The 20199-nt window shown below is 41.2% G+C and overlaps 2 protein-coding genes across 4 annotated transcripts in view; both read right to left on the bottom strand.

Moving 5' to 3' along the window:
• Window positions 1-1436: 1436 nt before the first annotated feature.
• Window positions 1437-7648, bottom strand: LOC308404605 (derlin-2-like). Of its 2 annotated transcripts, XM_080894742.1 has the most exons (7): window positions 7511-7648; window positions 5577-5642; window positions 5415-5488; window positions 5222-5315; window positions 4206-4401; window positions 3942-4032; window positions 1437-2431 (listed from the first exon to the last, which is right to left on the bottom strand). In XM_080894742.1, exons 1-7 carry the CDS (start codon window positions 7640-7642, stop codon window positions 2329-2331), a joined length of 756 nt encoding a protein of 251 aa, XP_080750868.1. In that variant the 5' UTR covers window positions 7643-7648; the 3' UTR covers window positions 1437-2328. The 2 variants fall into 2 exon arrangements, with proteins under 2 accessions (XP_080750868.1, XP_080750869.1); XM_080894743.1 differs by lacking the exon at window positions 5577-5642.
• A 564-nt stretch (window positions 7649-8212) lies between these two features.
• Window positions 8213-20199, bottom strand: part of LOC308404456 (stromelysin-3-like) — a 34776-nt gene continuing 22789 nt past the window's right edge. Inside the window, exons 3-9 of one of the 2 annotated variants that reach the window (XR_013973121.1) lie at window positions 19529-19672; window positions 17113-17246; window positions 15120-15415; window positions 12560-12764; window positions 11605-11862; window positions 10797-11003; window positions 8213-10760 (exon numbers count right to left, since the gene is read on the bottom strand). Coding sequence is in view for 1 of the 2 variants with exons in the window: in XM_080894519.1 (XP_080750645.1) it covers window positions 10879-11003; window positions 11605-11862; window positions 12560-12764; window positions 15120-15415; window positions 17113-17246; window positions 19529-19672 (1162 nt within the window). In the remaining variant the exon portion in view is untranslated. Of the gene's footprint in view, window positions 11004-11604; window positions 11863-12559; window positions 12765-15119; window positions 15416-17112; window positions 17247-19528; window positions 19673-20199 lie in introns of both variants that reach the window. The other variant, XM_080894519.1, reaches the window with a different exon arrangement.

The raw sequence follows: 20199 nt of genomic DNA, 5'->3' as shown, positions 1-20199 counted from the left end.
CTGTTATTGCTATTAAATCAAGTTATTTTGTTGTAGGTTTATATAAAGCTGAAATTTCCCAGGCATCGGCTTTAATTGAGTCTCCTTAAAAAGATGGAGCGAGCGATCATTTAAAGGATCATTACAGCTTGTTTAAAAAGTCAACATGCTTCTCATTTATGTCTTTATTGTGGCTCTGTGGGTTCTGCATGCGCTCTGTTGGAGAATTTCAGGGTAAAAGGAGCCAAATGGTGCCAGTCTCCCCCCCCAAAAAAATAATTCCTAAAAAATTCCCTATCAATCAGTTCAAATTGACTGTAGCTTAAATGTTTTCCAGTCATGGTTTTAAGGCCTCTCCTAGATGGTCGTGGGCTTGTCCAGCCAGGACGGCTGCATAACATAGAAGATTATCTATGTAACACTTAATGTTTGGAGTTTCTATCCAAAAAAACCCATAAAATTCAATTTAAAAAATTAATTTGGAGATTTCTGAATTATTCCCCAAATGTCCTTTCATGTGGAAAGCTTAAAAAAAAAACCCTACTGTAAACACAAAATTCAAACCAAAAAACAGTCTGACCCCTGACTTGATACTTACGAGCAGCACTGTTGCACAAGATGATGAAGTGCTTGTTTTGTTGTCGGGGTCCCACTGAGGCTGGTTGCTGTGTTGTTGTGCTAAGCAGTTTCCATTTTGTTCCCAGTGTTTGAGTCACAAAGGCGGTGGGTGAAAGTGCAGCGTGTGCAGGCGGCTTTCAGGCCGTCGGCAGTTCAGTCAGGCAGCAGCAGGAAAGCAGAGAGCAGAGTTACGGGTCAGTCCTGCTCCTTTCACTTCGTCCTCACCTGAGATTACACATCTGCTTAATAAAACGAAAGCAGGAGGTCAAAATCAAGATGCTTCACAGTTCAAATTACAGATTTGACAGGGGCCAGAACCAGCCTGCTAAAGCGGTGTCAAACATAAGGACTGGGGAACAGAATCTAACTGTCAAAGACGCCAGTCCGGCCCACTGAGCGGCTTTGGAAAATATGAAAGAGTGCATAGATTTTTAACTTCTGGCTTTATTTAAAGTTTTACAGCTTTTCCTCGTATGCATTTGTTTTACCTGGCCTTAAAAAGGAATGAGGCTGTATGTGGCCGAAATGCGTGCGACACCCCTGATCTAGATAGTTTTTCTCTTGATCAACAGTGTTTTCATTTTTGTTTAGCTCAAAAGATTATTTAACAATTCTCGACCATCCATTTTCTCCTCCTAGAAATCAGCTCAGGTAATGTTTAGAACATTAAACTTGCATGTAGGCACCAATGCAAGTTTTGTTTTGGAGCCTTTTTTCCAATAAAGACTGGACATCGGTAAGAGATGTTGTCATTAAACGTGTTTGCGGCGTACCCTGGACTCAAAATCAGCTTTCCCAACTATAAAAAGAAGAAAACCAAGATCAGAAATTCACTGAATTGGTATTTATTGGTAAAATAACAAAAACAAACTTTAAAAAGAATTATTGCCATTCTCCTAATTTATTTGCAGTATTGTAACAGAGTTTTTCCTGCTTTTTTTATTTTATTTATGTAATCGGTTCCATGTGTTCATCATATAATTTTCAAATTTTGTGTGATGGTAGATACCAATAACAATGCGAGCTGAGGAGAAACCATATCGAGTAATACATCATATATCATATCATATGAAAGGGCACGGAGAGAGCTGTGCAACAGGCTTTTTATTTTTTCAACATGACGCTTGCAACGTCACAACGATGCTACAACAGGCTGATGCCATGATACTGTAAGAAAAACAGGCTGACATCAGCATGTTGGAATAAAAACTTCATGAAACAATGTTTCAGTATATCCCTCGCCCTTCGGGGGGAGTTGCACTCTGGGTGCTCTTGTTTTATATTTGTGCTCATTTCTCCTTTTCCTGCATCATGTGTGGAGCAGACTGAGGTGAAATATTAACTGATGACAACGCGGTATGTTTGCCATCAGTGTAAGAAAAATCCCAAACAATTGTGGCATTTAACCAATGTCTCCTTACTGTTGACCTTATTACAGCGTCCCTCTGACTGAGCTCGTCATCCACATCATCTCACTCAACCAGTTTGCTGTGAAGTATAAAACCTGCACATGTACAGAGTAAAGCTGTTGGTGTAGCAAACTGTGGACCCTCCATGTCCATCCATAGTGAAAAGTTTTCAGCTTGTTCTTCCATTTCTGGTCCTTTTTTCTTGTTAAGGCAAATGAAATCTCTGTGGTTACAATACGCTGAACAAAGCTAAATATTCAGTCTATACAGCTTTACAGTCCTGTGGCGGTCTGTGTCTGACTTTTCACAGCTCTCTGGGCTCTCAGTTGTGTTGCTCCCCATTCGGCTGCAGGGCTCCACCCTGCTGCTGCTCCTCCAGGAGGGGACGGTAGTCTGGGTCCTCTGGCCGATCAAACATGGCCCGTCTGTTAGGAGAGAACAAAACGACGCTTGTGTTCATTTTCACCTCATACCGTACCGTGCAAAACTCTTGAGTCACCTCACATTTCTTCATATTTGGATTCCAAGGAGTCAGACTTTTTTTTATTGTGCCTTATCTTAAAGTGCTGTTGTCTAGTCCTTGTACCTGACCATTTTAAGGTTTCTCTTTGGTTTGCTAAGTTACTTAACAATGACGTGCTGAATTGTTTAAGCATAAAAAAAGCACAAAACTTAAGGCACCAATGTTGTGTGTACATATAACCCACAACTTAGCAAAGAACCAATTGTAAATGTTATCTTTAGGCATTTTGTTACTAGCAGTCTGTTACAAAAACACATAATTTGTTCACATCTCTTTGACTGAAAATGTTGCAGTTTTGGAGGCATAAAACAGAGTTCACTAACAAGATGATTCCCAAAGAGCTGAAAACACATCTCAGCATGGTGTGCAGTATGTCCATAAAAAAAGAAAATCTGAGAACACTGAACAAGTGAACAGTACCTAAAAGTCATGTATTTAAGGAATTGGAAAAAATACAGCAAAGACCTGACACGGGACGTGAGAGATCTGATCCTTCAGTTGATCATTTACTGTTCACTGAAGCCTCATCGGAAAAGCAATTCTTAAGAATGGGAAACAGGAAGGAAAGTCTGAGGTATGCCGAACTACACAAGAACTCTGTGTGTGTGTGTGTGTGTGTGTGTGTGTGTGTGTGTGTGTGTGTGTGTGTGTGTGTGTGTGTGTGTGTGTGTGTGTGTGTGTGTGTGTGTGTGAGAGAGAGTGTACATCCATCTGTAAAACATGGTGGAGGCTCTGTCAGGGCTTGGGCTGCATTTCAGCCAGTGGTGTTGGGAATTTCGTCAATAGTTATGGAATTATGAATTCAGAAGTAGGATGTTGATCCACCATGCAATACCATCTGAAAATGCATGTGATTGGCAGCCTCATTTTTCAGTATGGCAATGAACCCAAACACACAGCCAGTGCAGTATAAGCATCCCTGGACATAAAAAACAAAAAAAACAAACACATAATGGAGCACTGTCAGTCTTGGTTTGGCCTCCCGAGACCCCGAACCTCAACACTGAAGCAGTGTGGGATCATTTTGACAGAGAACAACAGAAGGGAGAGATTTGGATGTCCTTCAACAAGCCTGGGAAACTATTCCTGAAGACTACTGAAAGAAATTAAGAGAGAGCTGCCCCACAGAGTTCAGACTGTCATAGAATAAATGTGGTCATTCCAAATACTGCCTTTCAAGCTTGTTATAATTGTACAAACACTTTTGGCTTATATGCTGTATTTCCATGTATATTTGCACGTTTCAATAAATTGCTGCACCAGTTTCCCATTTTCCTAGCAAAATATAAAAGGTGTATAGGTGGTATAACCAGTATTGAGACCGAGTTTTCAGACTGTGCCTCGACTGGTCATCTCTCTAAGAAAAGAGTTTCCACATGTTGGACTTCAGCTGAATAAACACTGGTTCTTACAGAAGTTCTGGAGTCATCAGCAGCTTCCTTCCTCCCGGCTGGTTTGGAAACACATCTTCAAGGAAATAGTACATGTGACCGACACTGATACCTGAGGAGAGAATAAAGTCAGACACCCGAATTTCAAATAAACTATTGGATCGGATAAGGGGAAGAATTAGTTAGTCGGTTGAGTCAGCCGGTCTTTTCCTAAAAAGCGCCTTTTGCCAACCATTCATGTTAACTGGTGTTAAATGAATGAGCAGAATTCGAGTCGTCTCATACCAAGCAGGTCGACCACGATGGAGTTCCCGAGCAGCAATGAAAATCCCATGAGCACCCAGGGAAGAAACGGGGCCTGAAAGTTCAGGAGGCCGAAGAAGTTCATACGTATGAGCGGATGTCTTCTACTCCACACATACACTAGCATGATGATAAAGGCCTGACCCAGGAAGAAGATGTTGGCGAACAGACCGAACAGCTGCGGGACTTCAGGTTAAATAAAAACATTCACCTATTCATCAAGAGTCAAAGTTTAAGAGGACAAACTAACCTGAACAGTTGGAGCTTTAGTTTAAGAGAGAAAGCTATTTATTTGAAGAAACAGGGTTTTATACATCTGTTAGTCAGACAGAACTGGAATATAACCCCACAGTAGCTGATTAAGCTAAACAAAAAGAAGAAACAAGTTTTTCCATCTCATCTCTGCAGGTAGAGACAATGTTATTGTTTAATGAATGCTAAACCCTCCACAATAAAAGCCAAACTATGACATTCCCGTCATTCCAGCAAACCATGTTACATGTTTATAGCAGAATTAATCCTGCAGTTCAAACTCCCCATGAAACACAGCATGACTGCATAAACCTGCACAATAACTGTTTAACAACCACCCAGAGACACGTCTGTGGTAAACCCACTCACAACAGCATCATTAACCTGGAATCTGAGCAAACTGCTGCGCATCATCAAAAAGAGGTGCACTCTGTACAGCGACTGACTTTACACACTTGGAGCCTGCAGACGTCTGCGGAAGTCTCTGACTGACATTTCTGATCAAAGTGGAAATAAGTCTTAAATTATCTGTGGAAAATCTGGGAACAGGATTTCACAACTAGTTTGGATGCCGCCAATCCAGGCAAATTACACAAGTCGACATACAGTGGGACTTTCAGTGACAGAGAAGAGAGCTTGTGTTAAAGTCAAAGGATCTTATTCCAGATTTTCTTCATCTTATGCCATCCCATAGCTGTGGTTGTTTACCCATCACTCATCCTTCGCCTAAACACGTTAAAGGATACAGTGATCACGATCCCTCCAAACAGGAACATGAAAACAAAGTCCGCCGTCCTGCCCCGAAAACAGCCTTCCTCCAGCATCCGACAGTATCGATAGCTTACTTTCAGTTAAGGTCTGCTCAGCTCTGCTGCAGATTTCACCATAATGTGAGCTTCAATTCGGTAAACTTTCATATTAAGATACAGAAAAAGATACAGAAAGATGATGTTGAACACGAAACTAAATCCAAGAGAGCCGAAGAACAGGAAGCTGGTTATCAGGCGCCATATCTGAGAAAGAGAGGGAAGAGGAGTGTAACAGTGATGATATAACACATAATTAACTCAAAGTTTCAGTTAAATAGTTGGTAAATGGTACCTGGTATCTCCTGATGATGAGCTCTGGGTTAAAGTAGAGCTGAAATGGGCTGATGAACTCAAGTTGCTAAAAAGTAAAATACAGCCTAAAATTAATTAATTCTGGGTAGCTTGTATGATTATTCGCTATAACTAACTGGAAGTTCACTTAAAAAGTCCTTGATGTCATTACCCTCTGCAAAACCTTCACCACCACCAGGGGGCAGCATTTTACCAGCAGGTGTGTTGAAATGTTTTTAGATGTTTGCTGCTCTTCTTTTACCTTTTGATAATTGTTCTATACCTGGTCTTTCAGCTGCTCCTTTTAGGGGTTGCCCCAACCAATCATCTTCCTCCATCCTATCCTAGCCGTAGCATCTGCTTCTGTCACGCTTGCCCTCACATGTCCCACTTCACGAAACCCATGGATCATTCATTACTGTAGTGCCCCCGTTTTCCTGGCAGCTCCATCTTCATCTTCATATCCACTCTCCCTGCTCTGCACATGTCCAGCTTTGCCACCTGTCTTTTGGTCAGTGCCACTGTCTCCAAACCATATATCGTATCAAATCAGGTCTCACTATCATCTTGTAAACCTTCCCTTTCACTCTTGCTGCAATCCTTCTTTCACAAATCACCCCTCACACTTGTTTTCACCCACTCCACCCTGTCTCCACTCTCTTCTTAACCTCTTTTGTGCACCATCCGTTGACCCCAGGTATTTAAACTCATCTACCTTCGCTACCTCTACTCCTTGCAGCTTCACTGTTACACCTGTCTTCCTCTCATCCACACACATGTATTCTGTCTTGCTTCTGATGACCTAGTGTATTGTCTTACTTATTTTTTCATTGATTGGACTTATTTGTATTTCCTTCTGATATCTGTACCTGAGCTGAGGTAACGCAAAAAATTTCCCCATCGTGGGATCAATAAAGTCTTATCTTCTCAACACTGCTCCATAAAAAACTCTTGACGCAAACATTACATCTGTAATGTTCTTTGTTAGCCTGTAGCCATACTACTACTCGCTGATTGTCACCGCTCTCCTTAGCCTAGCTTCTCTCTCCTTCCCATATCAGTAACAGTAAACTTCTTCTACATTTCTGGTCAAAAAGTCCACTTCCTTTTCCCCTAGACACCCTCTCTTTACCTGCACAGGTATGTCATCTGGACCAAATGAAAGCAATAAAACTGTCATTTGAAAAGAAGTGCCACGCAGGTGTTTGGTGTATCCTCTAGACAGAAGATCCTCTCACTTACTCCTTACTAATCCTCTACTTAGTTCATTCATCAGCTCCCCAGAGTGCCCCCTCCATCTTCTCATCACACTCCTTTCTTCACTCACATCCTAACCTGCTGCACATCCTTTCCAGCTCGATCTCTCTGCCTGGCCAATCAGTACAAGTCCTTCTCTCCTTCCTTAGTATCCAGTGTCCCACACACCTCACTGTAACCAACTTTTTCCTTTGAATATTTTCCCCTTTCCTCTGTCTAGAGGAAACACCAAACGCCTGCATGGAACCTCTTTTCAAATGACAGTTTTATTGCTTTCACTTTGAAATTATTTACCAAGTTCAGTGGTAACACATCAACTGATACTACAGGTACTTTCTATTACACGTGACTTGCTGTCACTTCATATCATATTAAATAATAAAGTACTTCAGATATAACCACGATCTCACTGACACTTTCTACATGAGGAGGCTACAACTAGATTCAACACTTGTGTGCTAAAAGGTGCCTAACTTTACCACTCAAGTGTTTCCATAACTTTTACTTAAAGTGCAGCAAGTGCTTAGATCTCCTGACTAAGACTCACAATCTCACAGTTAAAATGTTGTAAGAGTCCAAGAATAACAAAAGGCAACATCTCTAATTTGCACAGTTTGAGGACAAAACAGGTTTTCCCCTCTGATCGGCAGATTGTAAATTGAAGGATTTGTTTCTTACCACAGCAGCAGTGGTGAGGACACAGGCGGTCGTGTACGCTCGGGTCACCACAGGGATCTGAAAATACTCCTGAGTGAAACTGTGAGCCATCCCTGCTGCTGCTGCTGCTGCTCCTGCTTCACTGTCAGCCATGATTTACTCCCCGAGTGAACAGCACAGGCCACGCCCCCTCCCACCACCTGACAATCGCATCCACTCATCAGCTCTGGTCTTTAACTTTAAATAACTTTATATAAAAGCATACATGACCATCAGGGAAAGCTCAAGTGAACAATTTAATGCCATTCTGTGTTGTGCAACAAACTTGCACTGGACACAGAGGTCTGCAATCCACATCATGCTTTATTCCTGGCAAACACACAGTATTAGAGTTTGGCTTCCCTACCCTGCCAGCATAATTTCTAATGTTTGTTGTACTTTTGGTCGGTCTTTCCCAGATGGAGTTTCACTGGAGTGATGTAAGATCCCTGACTTGCAGAGAAGGCTGCTTCAAACAAACTCCAGCAATATTATTTAAAATCCTTGTGAGGAGTTTTTAAGGCTTGCATAAGCACAAAAATGTCAGGCTGAGTTACGGGTTAAAACTGTAATTACTTTTACAGAAATATATCTTATAGAATGTGAGTTTCTGTTTTAAAGTGTCTGAATCAGTTTCTGAGCTTGAATCTCCCCAGAGCCAGACGGATAAAAAGGTTATGAATTTATTTCAGTAACTTAGAAAAAACAGAAAACAATACGCAGGTCATACATTTCAATGAACAGGGTAAAGGCTACAAAAGATTAAAAACAATATTAAAGACATGTATATACAGGAACATTTTCCTAAGCTGTTTGTGTATAAATATGTTTGAAAGCAGAGTTCACGGGTTGCAAAAATGATTCAAACAACAATGAGAGCTGTTAAAACTCGCCAGTGTCCTGCACTGAGCCTTCAAGCGCTGCATCAGGAGGCAGCAAAGGAAATGATGGCGCAATGGTTCTCAACCTGGGGGGCGCTGACCTACAGAGGAGTCGCAACCAGAGTTTTTCATGTCCTTAAATTGCTTTTACTTTCCGGCATTGATGGAAAGAATTTTCTTTACAGTTTTATGTTAAATATTGTAAATTTTGACCTCAGGCTGATCCTCGAACACTTTTGTTTATTTAATATTTCAGACTGTACCAACATAGTATTTGAAAATGACTCTGGTGCAGACAAAACCAAATGTAACTTTCTTATTGCTGCAACAAAATTTTCAGCTCAAATTTAGTTTTAAATCCTATTTTTTTTAAAAATGTTTTATTTACCAGGTTGATCTCCACAGCCGCTGCTATTCCCAAACCTCTTACTAATGAAACAGAAAAGAGCACCATGTGACAGATGGTGACGCAATGACTTCAAAGATGGCACAAAGAGTGACCACGGTCTCTGAGGTGGTTGACAGTGTTGCACTCTAGATGGCGCCCTGAAGCTTTTCCTGCAACAGGTGCCTGCACGCTGAGAAAGTGAGAACTTTACACCATCATGCTGGAAGAGTGACATCAAAACGTGATGTACAGCAATGGCATTTGCTTTTCTTCTGCCTTTTTAAAGACCCTGCACTGTATAAAACATAAAATATTTACTAATGCCAGGAAGAAAAGTATCTGAAAAACTCTTGTTCAAATATAAAAAGTAAAGGCAAAACCTCCTCGTCTCAAACAGCAGGGGAGCGGACACTGATGAAACGTTGCTGGTGTTACATGTTCTGACCCAGAGGAGAGGCTGGGTTTCTTATATTTATTCAGTGACTCACACCTGAGTTAGCTTAAGACCTCTGAGCAAACTTTAAAGAAGAACATACACGTTATTTATGGCAACTATTACTGGCTGAAAGTGACCAACTAACTGTCACATCATGGCTACCTTTGGTTGTGGCTAGCTTCACCTCTAGCAAGGCTGACATGAAAAAAGCTGTAGGAGGTGTATCGGTATGTGGATTCTATCTGTCAAAGCAACTCGAGTGGTTACAGTGTTAATTTTTGATTCTTCATTCTTTGGCTTTTTGTTTCATTCACTTTTGTGTATCTAATTTTATCAAAACTTTCTATTGGTGTAAGGAAAAGAATTGAAATAGGAGCTTGAAACATTAGAAACTTCGAATGCTATAATCTTGGAAGTTTCTGGTTTTCGTACGGATAAAAATTTAAATTAGATAAAGTGCAAAGGAAACGTGGCATAAATCATCATGACTCAGGTGTCTGAAAACATCAGTTCTGAAAGGACTCACTGAATAATGCATGAATAATATTATGGTAATGCTATCTGCACTATATTTTTGGTATCTAACAGCAATGAATGTTTGGCACAAATGTTCTTTGGTCCAGCAGTGATGGTGAATCTGGCCAGATGTTGCCCAAACCAAATCTGTGTCCTATCTGAGACACATCTGGCCCACACTACATTTGCCATAACTGCCAAATGTCTCTCACATCTGGGTGTGTTTTGATCGTAGGCTGTATATAAGAGATGCACATAAAGCTACATCAAATATAATTTTAACCTAATGAGTTCATGGCCTCGTTTGCCAAATTAAAGCCATACAGAATACAACACGGGGTATAAATGATACCTTTCCCTGCAGTCATAAAGGACGATCAATGTTCACGCTTGTGAGATTGTGTAACATTGCGTTCTTTTGAGAAATGCTCAGCTCGAGGCTTCAGAATGGGACTATCTGGTGGGCTGTCCATCTTTTTATAGATTTGGTGATTTTGAATTATGGTTAATGGGACTCAGGTTGGCAGGAAAATCAACTACATGTGCAATCATGTCTGTAAGAAAGGGAAGCATAGCTGAAATTGTTGCTCGCTGACATTCCTGCTGAGTGGCTCCTGGGTTTCATCGTTCAAACAAAACTCTGATCGCCACCTACAGGAGCTCATGTACAAAGTTTGATGTCGCTCTTCAGACCCTCATAGGGTTAGCAGAAGTCCGTCCATGATGAAAACACACAACTGCTGGAATGGAAAACACAGACTAAGGAGGACAGTCTGCGGACCAAAATCTCACTTTTCGGCTCAGAGAAAGGAGGTGAGAAGTGTGCAGTTCACAGCACACATCGTTAGATAAGGGCCCAGAACTCAGCCTTACTGTGACAAAAATGTGCAAAATAAATATGAGTATAGCTGCACAGGAGGTGCCAAGTCTGAGGGAATACAACTTGGTTTTCCTGAGAAGAAGGTGTACTTGATCTGTGTATCAATAAATGAAAGATAAACAGATTCAAAGGAGACGCTTTCGTCTCCTTTGAATCTTTCTCCAAAGATAAAAATGTCTTTGCTCCAAAAAAACAAACAGACAAAAAAAGAGACTACTCCATTGCAAAAAAACAAAAAGATCCTCAGATTCAGAATCGCCCGTTTCTGCAGCCGAAGAAATCCATGCCGACGTAGCGAGGGTAGCCCTCCAAAGAGTTCATGTTAACAGGGTCAAATTTCCAGTACTGCCGTCCTCGGATGAAGTGAGCGTAGCCTGAAACACAGAGAGCACAAACAAAACATTTTTTATCAGCGCCACTGCGAATGTACCCGCGTTGGCCCAACAGCTGCTCGCTCTTGGCCAGATGTCAGATAAGCAAGTGAAAACCTGAAGCAGCAGAACAAGGAAAACAAGCAGCGTGCAGAGCAAAACATCCACAGGAACACATGCAGCAGCTTTTATGATAACTGGGTCATTCATAAATGACATGTTGAAGATAAAATTATCCTTGTTGTGTTGTGTGTACAGTTACACTTACAGCCTCTCTTACTCTCTCCATGCATTTGTGTTTTTAGTTTGATTTGCTTGAAATCAAAAGGAATCGTTATAAACTGATAGCGCTCGTGTAAAACATGAAACCCGACTGCGGCGTGATTCTGAATCAGATTATCTTAATGCTGAAAATCATTGTTTGTTGCAAAGCTGAAAAGCTGTTAAAACCACTGCTGAGTTATTTTTAAAACTTACAAAGCTTGTAAAGTATTTTAAACTGTTTATTATCATATTTATAGCATGGTAACGTTCCTGCGTCTTAATTCAACAATCACATGTAGCGCTCCAAATGTCATTTTATTTCAGAGACACGCGCACGTACCGTAGATGTCTCGGAAAGCGGCGTCCACGACGCTGGGGATGCCGATCCAGTCCTGCATGCTGCGCGGGGCAGACTCGACTCGGTTGTCCTGGGGGCTGAACCTCCAGTAGCTGCCTGACTTGAAGAAGTAGGTGTTGTAGTTGGGGTCCTGGCCCCAGCGCAGTGCTGCCTGGATCCCAGACTCGTACAGGCCCAAATTCCTGATGGACTCCGGCCCCCTGATCCGCCTCTCAGCATCAAACACCCAGTAGTTTGCACCTGCACAGACGGTGGGCTCCAATTAATATTATTTTTATATAATAAGATGACTTGTAATTAATGTACGTTAATTTTTTTGGTATAATGTATTTTCTAGCTACAAAAACGAATCGGTTAAGTATGACGTGAATTCTGAACGCTGTATGCTGAGCCATGTGTCAAGTTGACTAAGACGCTTCGCCATCTTGTGGTCCAGTGTGGTATTACATGAGAGTACTGCCTGGCCTTATTTCAACCTCATTTGAGATTTCTTAAACGCATCTTGATGGTGACTTCAGACCTGTTGTTTCTTCCACTGATAGGTTAAGTTAACTTTAGTAGACATTAAATGTTTTTAAAAAAAGGATGTCAGAAGACTTTTTGACTGGCCCGTCCATAAAGCAGACGCTGATCAAGCAGCTGACGTTTGTCAAGATAAGAGCAACAGTTATTTTATTTAGCTATACGTAGCTATAATTACGTATAATTATAAAAACAGCTTTTACAGTGTTTCTGGGAGTCTATGGTGGTTTGGTACACTCGACTGCAGCAACATCACAGACCCATGTTAATTAACATTTTTACATCTATTTAAACATGCCCATACATGGGCAGAATGCTTTACTTCTGTGTTTCTGTACAATTATCGCTCCCCTGAACTGCGCTTACATAAAACCATAAACCACTTAAGAGCAGCTCAAATGTCTTTACTGCTCACCTTGAAAGAACCAAATATTCCCTGACTTGTCTTCAAAGGCGGCATCGATGTTGTTGGGAATCCCCCGCCAGTGACGGGACGCCAGTGCCGGGTAACCGCTTTCCAGATGCCCGTCCCTGATCCTCCAAACGTAGCCCGACTTAAAGAAGAACAGCTCTCCTCGGATCATAGATACGGCATCAAACTCTGTCCTGCAGGCATCGGGCTGGAAAAAAGACAGATCGAATGTTCATTTCCACATGCAATCATCTGCTTACATGTAAGGTTTGAGAGATTTATGCTGCACGTAATGAAGTGTTAAAGAGCCGTTTTATTGTCTGAAAAGACAAGCAAAGTGGGTCTTTGTGCTTCGTAAGGCTGAAGACTACTTTTATTCCCACAAACGATCACAGGGAATTTCAGGGATTTTCAGTATAAGTGAAAATCCTCTCAGTTACAAATTTTACACAAAGAAGTGATGTGAAGTGGAAACAATTCCCGGTCTTCGCCTGAGAGAAACTCTCACGAGACTAAAAGATTACTTTTGTGTTTGACCCCCATTTATCTTGTATGGTTGATGAAAGAAAACACTCATGTCTAATGTGGTATAGTTTCAAAGACACGCACTGTCAGACTGGCATGCAGCCTTGAAATATATTTTGCAACATAAGCGTCTCCTGACCGCACAAATCGATGCCATTCACAGGATGAGGCTTGTTGAAAAATCCCATAAAACTCAACCGAGCTCCATTGTTTTCCCAAAACAAGCCATATGTCCCATTAAAAACACACATGTAGGTTATCCGCTGGAACTCCCTAATGCAGACTGAGCCCCTAAATATACAGTATGTCTAAAAATAAAAAAGCACAACAATGTGATTGGTTAGTGGTTGATTAGGTGGTCGTGGAACAACAGTAATTATACTGTTGTTGGAGCAATACCAACACAAAGAAATCAGGTATGCTCTTTAAATAGTCAAGAGGTGCCACTGTGTATATACCCCAAATAGTTCATTGGTTGATACACTGATTATTTTGTCCATATAGTGATAATTTATCAGACATCTACAGCTTAGCAAGCTAATACATTTTATTAAGAAGCTAATTAATCAGTGGCAATATGCAAAAGTTTTAACAAAGCATGCATGAACATAAGTCTCAGTTATACACTGTCATGATGTGACGATCGTTTGCTGTTTTGTTTTGTTGTTTGGCAGCTTTCCATCCTTTGTAACTTGATCAGACTCACCTGTGTTCTATTAGTCACTTTCTACTTTATTTTGAAATCTCTATTTGTCTTAAACTATACCTTTGTTCTTCTTGGGCCACACCTGTGTACAATTAGCCAATTGCCCTCCTCAGTATATGAACCTATGTTTCCCTCCCAACTGGCCAAATCATTTCATCGTCTTTGCAGTGCTGCTTGCGTCTGTTCATTCTTCCTCCCATTCATAGTCGTTTTCTTGTGTGTGACCTCTGGATTGTTTCATGCTTTTTGCCTGTAGCTCATTAGCGCTTGCCATGCTGTCAGATTCGACTGGAAACACTGACTCTGAGTTTTAAAACAACAAAAAACACCTTTGACTTTAGTGAAGAGGTGAAGACTGAGAATAGGACAGTTGACTGAAGCTCCTCAACCTGTGTTTAACAGTAAAACTGTGACTCTGCGTCAAAGCCGACCTGGCCCAGTGTTGGGTCCTGACCGGGCCTCCCTCAGCGTAACGAATAATTCAATATGACTCAATTCATTCGTTTTATCCATATAGCACCAAATTACAGCAGCAGTCACCTCAGGGCGCTTTAAAGTCTCTCCTGACACAGAGAAGGTTAAACTCCCTTTAATCACCAATCAGTAACTGATTGATATTTACTGTGCCACATGCATAAATGTGCGTGACTCTCTCACTTTTGGATTCATACGCTATGAAAGTGCAGGCATTTAATAAACAGCTGGAAACAACACGTCAGCTCCAGCTTAAGTCTTATCAAAGCAGGATCAGCTGCGTTTACTGAGGAATCTGATTAATAAGCTCTTACAGTCAGATTGTCAGACATGTAAACCTTGTTTGTTTTTTTGCATTCTCCTATGTTTAAGCTCCGGAAATGCCTTTTTAAGGCCAATCCTTATAAGGTGTAAGGTTTGTTTGGGCAGTGTGAGCATGAATGCAAAAGTGTGTTTCATAAACCAGAAACGTGACTATCAGCAACCCTGATGATCTTGAAAACAATAATATGTTTAGGCTATCATGATCCCGTTTAGGTAAACTTTAACTTGTTTAGGCTAACGTTGTCCTGTTTAGAAAAACCATTATCTTGTTATGGTTCTTGTTTTGGAAACTATTCAACTGTTTATTAAATTGAATGACAACTAATTTGAGTCGTACAGCAGAAATATAGTAGAGTCAAGATATAGTATATTCAGATATAACATATGCAAATAATGAAATCCTAACAAAAGTTTTATCCTCTGGGTACCACGAATGCCTGCATAAAGCTTCAGGGTAAAGGTTTAAATCTACACCTCTTGTGTAGATTTAGGTCATTTTCATGACTCTGTGATTGTTGCATCGGTTTCACTTACTCCAGTAGGGAAGATCTCGTTGCTCTCAGTAGTAGTAGTAGTGGTGGTGGTGCTGGTGGTGGTGGTAGCGGTAGTTGTGGTAGTGGTTGTGGTGGCGGTTGTGGTTTGGGGTTCGGGGGCTCGAACTCTCCGAGATCCGTACAGGTGTTGGATGCCCCACTTGTCGTCATTGCTTATTCTGGGTGGAAAGTCGGCGAAGAAGTAGTGTGGGGACATGATGGCTCCCTTCGTACGGGTGTGCTGCAGGCCCAGGACGTGCCCGAACTCATGGGCGGCAACCTGGAGAAGGTCCATGCCTGCAGGGTGGAAGGATGGAGGGGCACACCTGGTTCAAACAAAGTCTGAAGATAGTTTTGTTTGTTTTGACCTGCTTGCACGGTGGGGATTTTGCTACCTAAGCCCATCCAGTGCCAAGGCTCCTGAACGAGTCATAAAAAGTACCTCTCCCTGCTGACTCATATCTACTCTCAGCCACACATTTCACCGACACACAGACGTTATCAGTGCTGCAGCAGTGCACGGTAATAAGGAATTCGATTTGAATCTGCACGCCTGCACGAGTTTCTTTTGGGTACTCTGGACGATTCAGCGACATACTTCTTACTGGCAATATAAAATTAGCTGCAAGGTGTGACAAGCACTCTATGAATGTATGACCTCAAGAAAACATGATTGAAAAAGTGACGTTGTCTCCCCAGCCAAAGCTGGTCACAACAAGACAACAAAAACATCTGTGAGTCTAAAACAATACACAGATGTTGTTGATCATGTTTCCAGTACAAACACATTTATGTCATTTACGTGGCTGTTTTACTGCCTCATTTGTGGTACAGTGAACTTATTTTCTGGACTGTCACAAACATTGGGTTTAAGAAACTGACAGCAACATGGACTATTTTTGTCAGTTTCGTACTTTTCTCATATAAAAGTATGCCTTGCTTTGTTTTGGTCTTAGCGATAACACTATTATCTAAAAAAACTGCAGCATGAAAGTTTAGATATATGTCAGTTCAGCCCATATATTAAAGTAATGTACCTGACAACTATGGAAGCTCCTGGAAACTACTTTATAATTTGATTAAACAAGTAAAAAAATGTCCATCAGTCCAAAAGTCATCCATCCATCCATCCATCCATCCACCCATCCATCCTCAGCTGCTTATCTTATCTTAGTGTCACAGGGAACTTCCCACCCCTGGGCATGTCATCCAGCTCTTCTGAAAGGAGGCTACACGCTACCTCATGCAGCACGTAGCAGATGCCCTCATTTGCTCATTCCTGCTGCTATCTGCAAACTCATTCCCTCTGTCACAACCCAAAGTGAGGCCAGGAACTTAAATCAACCATAAAGTTACAATTCTACTTTCATGTTCATCTGTCTTTACCGTTAGACCATCTGCATCATTGTAAATGTTGCACAACCCTCTCCATTGATCTCTTCCACTCTTTCTTGCCCTCTTGGGACACTTCTTCCAAAGATCTCTACCCAGAGTACATACCCCATCCTTTTCATGCTGAGAACCACACGGCTTCACACTTTAACCAAATTCCCAATCAAGGTTCTTAACACCTGACTTCAAGCTGCCCAACAGAACCACATCATCTGGATAAAGCAAAGTCAAAATCCTCTAACCACTGACCCCCTCTGTCCCTTTGCTGTGCCCAATAATTCTGTCAGTAAAAATTATGAACTAAATCATCAGTATGAATTATTGCTAGCAATGAAAACCAAGCTCCTGTTATGGTATACGGGGATCAAAAAACCCATAACAATAGGCTGGATATTACTGAGAGCCACAGATGAATGCCTTCTGCAACTCCACAAAACATGGCAGCTATTTACTGAAACAAATGTTCTGCTGGGAAACAAGTGACAGCGACAGCAGCAGACAATGGAGATATTCAGACAGTAATCACAACTGTAATTCTATTCATTTCACAGTTTTTATGCACAGCTTCCAGCAATAAAAAATAAACTCAGCCATACACTCACCCATGTGGTTTCCGAGTGTCCATGACTCATCAGCGTCAAAATGAATTTCACCTTGTCGGTGTGTTTTAGGGAAGAAAGCGTGAGCAAGAATGCCACCCCGGCCATCAAAGGGAAGGTTGTCTCCATGCCATAAACTGCAGGTTTTTATAAAACAAACACTCCGATGAGCAATAAAGGCACTGAGCAGAAACCTTTTAACAGCTTTACAGACAAAAGATTCTAAACATTCATCTGTCAGCTTCAGCTTTAAGGGAGGATTCAACACTAGCAGAAAGAATAAGCACAATTGGATAAATTAACAATGTACTGCTCATCTCTTCTTTTGCTTGTTGTCCCTCAGTGTTGTGTGTCCCCCCCACTCCTAGATCCCTGTAGTTCCCTATATCCTTTAATGTGTGCATTCTAGTGGTGCAACGGATCATTATTGATCCGTGATCTGAACAGTTCCCACTCCACGGTTCGGCACGCACGTGATCCGAAGATTCGAAAAATAAAATAAAAATGTGTGTATGGTGCGCGTGGTCAGTCTGTCAAGCGATAGTTATGGCCAGCGCTAGCGGTCCAAGTGGAGGAGCAGAGGAGTTTGCGGCATTTAAGCAGCCCTTTGCTGCCCAATCCGACCGGGCTAAAGCTATTAAAAAAGGTGTTTATGGCTGCAGACATGAGGCCATATTCCGTTGTGCAAAACAAGGGGTTTAAAGATATGATGAACGTGCTTGAGCCACGCTATGACATCCTGTTGCGTGTCCACTTTGGTAACAAGATCGTTCAAAGCATGTATGAGCAGGAAAAGTCTAAAGTTATGGCTGAACTGCCCCAGGCATCACTAACAGGGATCACTAAACGATTTGCTGATTATATATATTTGAGGAAAATGAACCGTATGTTTTGGTCTTTGTAGTCATAAATGAACAACAATGGGACATCTTGGATTAATGTGTGACCTCACTCTCCATCACTACTAACGCAAGAAAAAATAAGAGAATATATTTGGGAAGAAAGGTAATCAACCCTCCAGATGTGCTCATAGACCTGAATAATCGAGCACCTGGTGGCCGTAAAGGTTACTGGGGCATTTAATGCTGGTTTTTCCTTTATCTTATCATTCATCTGTAGTTGGTTCTATAAGAGTGGATAAAAGCAATTCAAAAGCAAAAACACAACCTGATTCAAAAGAGGAAAAACATAAAAATCGCTCCACTGATAACCAATCAAAGCTTCACAAAAGAATTTACATAATTCCAAGGATGACACAGATCCCCCACAAAAGTCCAGTTTTATATCTCTGGTATAATCTCCTCGTCTTTTCTTGCTCTGTAATCTCGTGTTTTCATCTTTGTGATTCTGGAAATCCCTCTGTAGCAAAGATCTTTGTCTTTAGTTCAAAATGATCTATGCTGGATCTAACTCACAACTACAACTACAACTCTAAAAATGTAAATGTAATCTCATTTTATTCACAATAGAACTCAGAAAATGTTTAAAGTGAGACAGCATTATCTTATTTTGATTTTGATGGCACCAACGTGTCTCGAAAAGTTGGGACGGCGGCAATAAAAGGTGGCAAAAGTAAGTGCTAAAGCAAGAAAAATGGAGGAACAGTTTACAACTAATTAGGTTAACTGGCAACATTATCGGTCAATATTAGGTATTTACCGATATGTTGAGAAATTGTTTTCATTCATCAACCAATAAATGATAGCACGAGAACATAATTCATGAAATAAACATCTTGTATTAACCTGAACTAGTGTAGAGTGTTTACTGCAATTACAAAGCAAAGGTTTTATCATGGACTTCTATACTATCTTTTTGCATACAGAGGTGACCTGCTGGACTTTACAAAGAAAGCAGATATAAGTCAGCTCTGCAAAGGACTGGCAGGTGGGGGTATAGCTCAGTGGTAGAGCATTTGACTGCAGATCAAGAGGTCTCCGGTTCAAGTCCGGGTGCCCCCTGACTTTGAAGCTAGCACATCTTGGATGCTGTTCCTGTACAATGATTAGTTGGGTCTTTGTGCATTTTGGGGCAGCAAGAAAAAAAACTCTTCTTTACCAAATTACACATTTTCAATTCCTCTGCTTCTCTTTTTTTTTTGCTTTACTCCCTCCCACCAGAGATGCAAGTGGAGGAGGCGAGGAAAAAACACAAGGAGCGGGAATCAAGGCAACAGATATTAAAGAAAAAGGAGACAATGTGTCCTTTGAGTGCCATTTTAAAGCAATGTCTATTAACCATGATTTGTGGCATAACCGCATCATAAACTGTATTATTCTAGCTCAAATGCAGCTGTATTTCTCAGGTGTAACGATGCTCACGTTTTATATTTAGGCCTAATTAACTATAATTCACAACATGGTGTAATTTGACATTTGCTCCTGATCTTTTTAATATTTTTTTCAGCAATTCTTCCCACCTTCTGAAGTCGATGCGAATGTCAGCGTGTCCGTTACGGACCTCGGTAAAGGTGAGCGGAGTGACGTCACTCCAGATCTTTGCTGCATCCCGAAAGACACCTCGAACCCTTTCCTCTCCAAACTGCCAAGGAAATCCATCAATCCTGCAGGAAATGAATAGAGGTGTTACATACACACATACGCACACACAGGATGTACAGTAGCAAAGTGAGACCACCAGCCTTGCATCCCCCTTTTAATCAGATATCTTCAGTTGTCTCTTTAGTGGGGAGGTGTTCTTCTACCCTCAGGCTTGCTAACAAAACACTGCGGTAAAATCTCCTCCCTTTCCTTTTAGATAAAACCACCCAGTGTGATAACCCACAAAATAAAACCAAAAATCCACAAAATATCACGCTTTACCAAGAAGACTGAAATGCTTCATAAATCATATGGACCAACACTGGCTTTGCATCAAATCTCAATGTTGCTTCTGCGGTAAATGAGATTACTGTGATATATTATGGAAATGCACAGCTGTCTGGGGTTGGTATGAAGCAACAGCCTCTGGCAAGCAAAGCTTTGGACGTCTTCTGAATGCAGCAACATTTCCAACCACACCGACCAAAAAAACTGTAGCATCACCTCCAACTACACACAGTAACTACTGACACGAAACTGACCACTGAAA

The sequence above is a fragment of the Rhamphochromis sp. 'chilingali' genome (assembly GCF_963969265.1).
Source record: "Rhamphochromis sp. 'chilingali' genome assembly, chromosome: 10".
Lineage (NCBI taxonomy): Eukaryota > Metazoa > Chordata > Actinopteri > Cichliformes > Cichlidae > Rhamphochromis > Rhamphochromis sp. 'chilingali'.
Note: the sequence above shows the minus strand (reverse complement) of the source record. Positions and strands in the feature narration are given on the sequence as shown.